Source organism: Etheostoma spectabile, chromosome 9 (genome assembly GCF_008692095.1).
Source record: "Etheostoma spectabile isolate EspeVRDwgs_2016 chromosome 9, UIUC_Espe_1.0, whole genome shotgun sequence".
NCBI lineage: Eukaryota > Metazoa > Chordata > Actinopteri > Perciformes > Percidae > Etheostoma > Etheostoma spectabile.
In genome coordinates, this window is record NC_045741.1 from 2087135 (window position 1) to 2092514 (window position 5380).

The 5380-nt window shown below is 39.6% G+C and overlaps 1 protein-coding gene across 2 annotated transcripts in view; it reads left to right on the forward strand.

Moving 5' to 3' along the window:
- Nucleotides 1-464: 464 nt before the first annotated feature.
- Nucleotides 465-5380, forward strand: part of LOC116695816 (kynurenine--oxoglutarate transaminase 3) — a 20690-nt gene continuing 15774 nt past the window's right edge. Inside the window, exons 1-3 of one of the 2 annotated variants that reach the window (XM_032526300.1) lie at nt 465-558; nt 1833-1923; nt 2729-2790. In XM_032526300.1, the coding sequence (XP_032382191.1) occupies nt 1834-1923; nt 2729-2790 (152 nt within the window). In that variant the 5' untranslated portion in view covers nt 465-558; nt 1833. Of the gene's footprint in view, nt 614-1832; nt 1924-2728; nt 2791-5380 lie in introns of both variants that reach the window. The other variant, XM_032526298.1, reaches the window with a different exon arrangement.

Consider the following 5380-nt stretch of genomic DNA (forward strand, 5'->3'; position numbering starts at 1 on the left):
CGAGGAGTGAGATTGGTTAGGGTTAGGGGACGAATTCCAGGGCAAGCCAACCAGAGGCATAGTAAGGCAGAGTAGGGCGGGACATTTCTTCACCGTCCTAGGAAACGCAAAATTTGCATACAACTTGGGACAATCCAGCCTTCATCGTCACAACGTAGAAAGTACTTCATAAAGGGTTGTGTGAACTGTTGTTAACTTTGTCTAAACCAATAACTAAAAAGACGACAACTTGTAATGCAGTAACATAATACAATGGAGAGAAAACAATGAATGGTAGATAGGCTTGTATTATTAAACCAATGTTCATCATTAACAAATGTTAAGCAAATGGCAAATACACACAATAGTAACTGATAATAATAGTAAGGAAATGTCAAAAAATAATCTAAGATGCACTTATTGTTAGCTTGCTCTATTGAAAAATTGTCCGTGTTCTACATGTAAATATTACTAATTTCCGACAACCGTAAATGCAGCACCACTTTATCTAGGACGTCTCCTACTCCTGACCGCAGCGTCCAGAGCTTTACTGGAGCTTTTTTGCTTGGGCAACGACAAGTAAGTTGTGGTTGCAGACCGGTGGTGGTTTAACCTCTACCAGTAACGTTACATGGTACGTGTTTCTGATGGCAGTTGCTTTCATCACCGTGATACAATGAAAGAGCAGTATAATGCACCAGCCAGCTCCTTTGGCATCTAGCTATAACAAAATGTTGCCACCGCTAAAGCTAACGTTAGCTAGAAACGGCTAGCTTTATGCAGTATTTGGCTGTAGCCAACCATAGAACATTGTTCACTAACAACATGTATTTTTCTGTGGTGAAAACATAGACCGTTAATATTCTACGGGTGAAAACCTATTAACGGCAAATGACTGGGTCAATAACTTCCCCGACAGTGTATATAGGCCAATGGCTACTTCATTTCTGGCTGGAGTGTCAGCACCGGACAGTGCATGGTCAGAACACTGCTGGGTTTATGTGTAACCTCTAGCACACACGCGCCATCTGCTGTTGTTGTTTTGCAGGACTAACGTTAAATCAAATTTAAACTGGGAAAAGCCATTCACATTTTCCTGGAGCCCAAGGTGACCTGTTAAGAAACCCTTTTTGTCCGACCAACAAGCCAACTTTACTGTCCTAAATTCTAATTTGTTTGTACTGAATGTAAAGAGCTCCCTGCATTATTACTATGCCTCATTTTTTTTTTTTTTTTTTAATGTTGTAATATTCGCTATTATAAGTTTCTTTGTTTTTAAACATGTACTATGTTACATGATTTTGAGTTTAGGATTTTTTCATTCATTATTTGGGGTAAACAAACCGTACAATAACCCCAATGTACTGAATGATTTAAATAAAAAATATAGGGTTTGTAAATTTTCAGCAATACTGTTTTTTTTTATTTGATCTATTTATTTCTTATATTTTCCTATGCCCTCTCATTTTTTGTAGTCAGTGTTACGTTGCCAGTTTCACTCACTAAGAGTTATTGTCATATTAATTTGTTCAAACTGACCTAATTCATCAACCAATATTTGTTAGCCTAATTCCTTATGCTTTGGAAACCTGATCTTCAGTAGGTTGTTATTTAAAAATATGAAAGTATTTTCTTCAATTGTATGTCCAAATGAGAAGTCATATATTGGTGAGCTCTATCCACAAACATTAGCTTTGTGGGGACTTTTTACTTTTTTAAATAAATATACACCTTGCAACATCGGAGCAAACAGCCGGTGTAGAAGAAATCATGTACGCTACCAGTTATCACAGGAGCGCAAGATAAGGAAAAATCATTTTCATTGTATTTTTATTCTCTCCCTTTTTGTACAGCATGAACATAGCACGACAAGTCCTGAATTCCTCCAAGTTTGCATGTCATTCATCTACAATAAACTGCAGGAGAAGGTTTTGTACTTCACAGGTAAGTGAAGTCCACTTTATGAACTTTGCATATAGCTAAACTGTATAATATTAGGTTGGTAATAAACTATTTGGCAAGCTTATCATACATAAGACACTGATAAAAGGTCTATGTGCACTGTTAAATGTCTTGGTACTTGGATGGAGAGGTGCATGAGTTATTTTGAACTATTCTTACTTTAAAAGCTTAGTATATTAACGCCAGTGAAGTCTATGACGTTCCTCTTCCGGTATGGCTCTGATGCCGCCTGAAATTCCACCGGATGTTGCTTAATTCAATTCACTATGGTTACCTGCTCCTCAGATCTCTGCAGGGTGAATCCAGACAGCTAGCTAGACTATCTGTCCAATCTGAGTTTTCTGTTGCACAACTAAAACAACTTTTGAATGCACACATGTTCCAACAAAACAAGTTCCTTCCCGAGGCTACTTTACAGAGGCGCTAAGTGCAATTGTGATTGGTTTAAATAAATGCCACTGAACCAGAGCATGTTTTGGATTGCTGTGGGGACTAGCCAGACCCTTCTCCACAGTGTTGTGAAGGAAGGTCTGGTAACGCGAGACTCACCCCAGTGCATTGAGAGCATAGTGCTGCTGGATTATGCATACATTTTATGCACAGACATGCCCTCAACAGTTAAATAAAACCACTGACCAAAGTCCTGGTTTGTTAATGTACAACACCAAAGTGAGTGGTGGAATATTTAACTTCTATCACACAGCTTGTTGGACAAGCAGTAAGTAGTAGGTATTGCAACATTTAAAATGTTAATTCAGGCGTAATGTATCTTGGTTTTGTGTTGCAGCATATAATGACATCCAGACACACACACTCCAAAAGAATCCAGGGACTGGACAAGAATGTCTGGTAAGTGAAGAAAAAAAAAAAAAAAAAAAACAGAAGTAAACTATTACTATGCGTTTTTTTACTATGTCTCTTCCCTCCCTTTATCAAAATGTACTTGTGTGTGTGTGTGTTATTCGCATATCTCTTGAACCGTTAGTCCGATGATTTCAAACTTGACAGGTGTCTTGCTACGGGCACAAGTACGGTGCAGTGCCAAGTTCGACTTGTTTGGATTAGTAATGCAAAAGATATTGTTAAATATATATATATATATAATATATATTACTACCGTTCAAAGTTTGGGGTCACATTGAAATGTCCTTATTTTTGAAGGAAAAGCACTGTACTTTTCAATGAAGATAACTTTAAACTATCTTAGCTTTGAAGAAATACTCTATACATTGCTAATGTGGTAAATGACTATTCTAGCTGCAATGTGTCTGGTTTTGGTGCAATATCTACATAGGTGTATAGAGGCCCATTTCCAGCAACTATCACTCCAGTGTTCTATGGTACAATGTGTTTGCTCTTGGCTCAGAAGGCTAATTGATGATTGAAAACCCTTGTGCAATCATGTTCACACATCTGAAAACAGTTTAGGTCGTTACAGAAGCTACAAACTGACCTTCCTTTGAGCAGTTTGTGAGTTTCTGGAGCGTCACATTTGTGGGGTCAATTAAACGCTCAAATGGCCAGAAAAAGAGACTTTCATCTGAAACTCGACAGTCTATTCTTGTCCTTAGAAATGAGGCTATTCCAGGCGAGACATTGCTAAGAAATTGAAGATTTCCTACAACGGTGTGTACTACTCCCTTCAGAGGACAGCACAACCGGCTCTAACCAGAGTAAAAAAGAATGGGAGGCCGCGTTGCACAACTGAGCAAGAAGATAAGTACATTAGGTCTCTAGTTTGAGAAACAGACGCCTCACATCCCCAACTGGCATCTTCATTAAATAGTACCCGCAAAACACCAGTGTCAACATCTACAGTGAAGAGCGGCTGCGGGATTCTGGGCTTCAGGGCAGAGTGGCAAGAAAAAGCCATATCTGAGACTGGCCAATAAAAGAAAAAGATTAAGATGGCAAAAGAACACAGACATTGACAGAGAAAGACTGGAAAAAGTGTTGTGACGGATGAATCCATTTTGAGGTGTTTGGATCACAAAGAAGAACGTTTGTAGACGCAGAACAAATGAAAGATGCTGGAAGAATGCCTGACGCCATCTGTTAAGCATGGTGGAGGTAATAGGATGGTCTGGGGTTGCTTTGGTGCTGGTAAGGTGGGAGATTTGTACAGGGTAAAAGATTCTGAATAAGGAGGCTATCACTCCATTTTGCAACGCCATGCCATAACCCAGTGGACAGCGCTTGATTGAGCCACGTTCATCCTACAACGGACAATGACCCTAAACACACCTCCAAATTGTGCAAGAACTATTTAGAGCAGAAGCAGGCAGCTGGTATTCTATCGGTATGAGTGGCCACGCAGTCACCAGATCTGAACCCCATTGAGCTGTTGTGGGAGCAGCTTGACCGATGGTACGCAAGAAGTGCCCATCCACCAATCCAACTTGTGGAGCTGCTTCTGGAAGCGTGGGGTGCAATTTCTCCAGATTACCTCAACAAATTAACGCTAGAATGCCAAAGGTCTGCAATGCGTAATTGCTGCAAATGGAGGATTCTTTGACGAAAGCAAAGTTTGATGTAAAAAATCATTTCAAATACAAATCATTATTTCTAACCTTGTCAATGTCTTGACTCTATTTTCTATTCTTTCACAACGTATGGTGGTGAATAAGTGTGACTTTTCAGGAAAACACAAAATTGTTTGGGTGACCCCAAACTTTTGAACGGTAGTGTATATTGGTAAAAGAAGCACACATTGGCTTTTGCCGCTCTTGCCGCTGGCCACTCCCCCCTCTCCCACTGCTCACAGCACAGGACCAGAGACAGAGAGGGTCAAAGAAAGCATACATAATATTCAGGGCAAAAAATGCCATAATAATGCAGTTTTTGGCTTGAGAAATCTGTTGAGGAGTGAATATGTTTAGTAACCACGGTGGCTGTAGATCATCTTCAACTCTGGAGATGGTAAAAGAAACTTTTCCCTGGGGCGACCTCTAGTTCACCCTGTAAGAGCGTGCGCCCCATGTTGGCTGAGTCCGCAGCAGCCCGGGTTTGAATCTGACCTGCAGCCCTTTGCTGCGTATCACCCCCTCATCTCTCTCTACGCCTTTCATCAAATGTAATGGGGAAAGGGAAAAAGACCCCAAAAAAACATTCCCATATTGTTACCTCTAAGCACAATGTATTTATTGTTGCACTGCCTTAAAACCTTGGAGGTCAAATATAATACTAATATTAAATATAATTAATAATAACAAATAATGCATTGAAGCAATTCAAAATATTCTTGTGCACTTTCTTTTATAAATTTGAATTCTGGAAAAAGTGGCTAAAAAATATAAGTGACTGGTAAAATGGGGCATCTACCAGCAGAGATGTATAGTAACAAAGTAGAATTACTTACTTAGTCTGGGTCTCTAGTACTTTATGCAGTGGGGCCAAAAAGTATTTAGTCAGCCACTGATTGTGCAAGTTCTCCTACTTA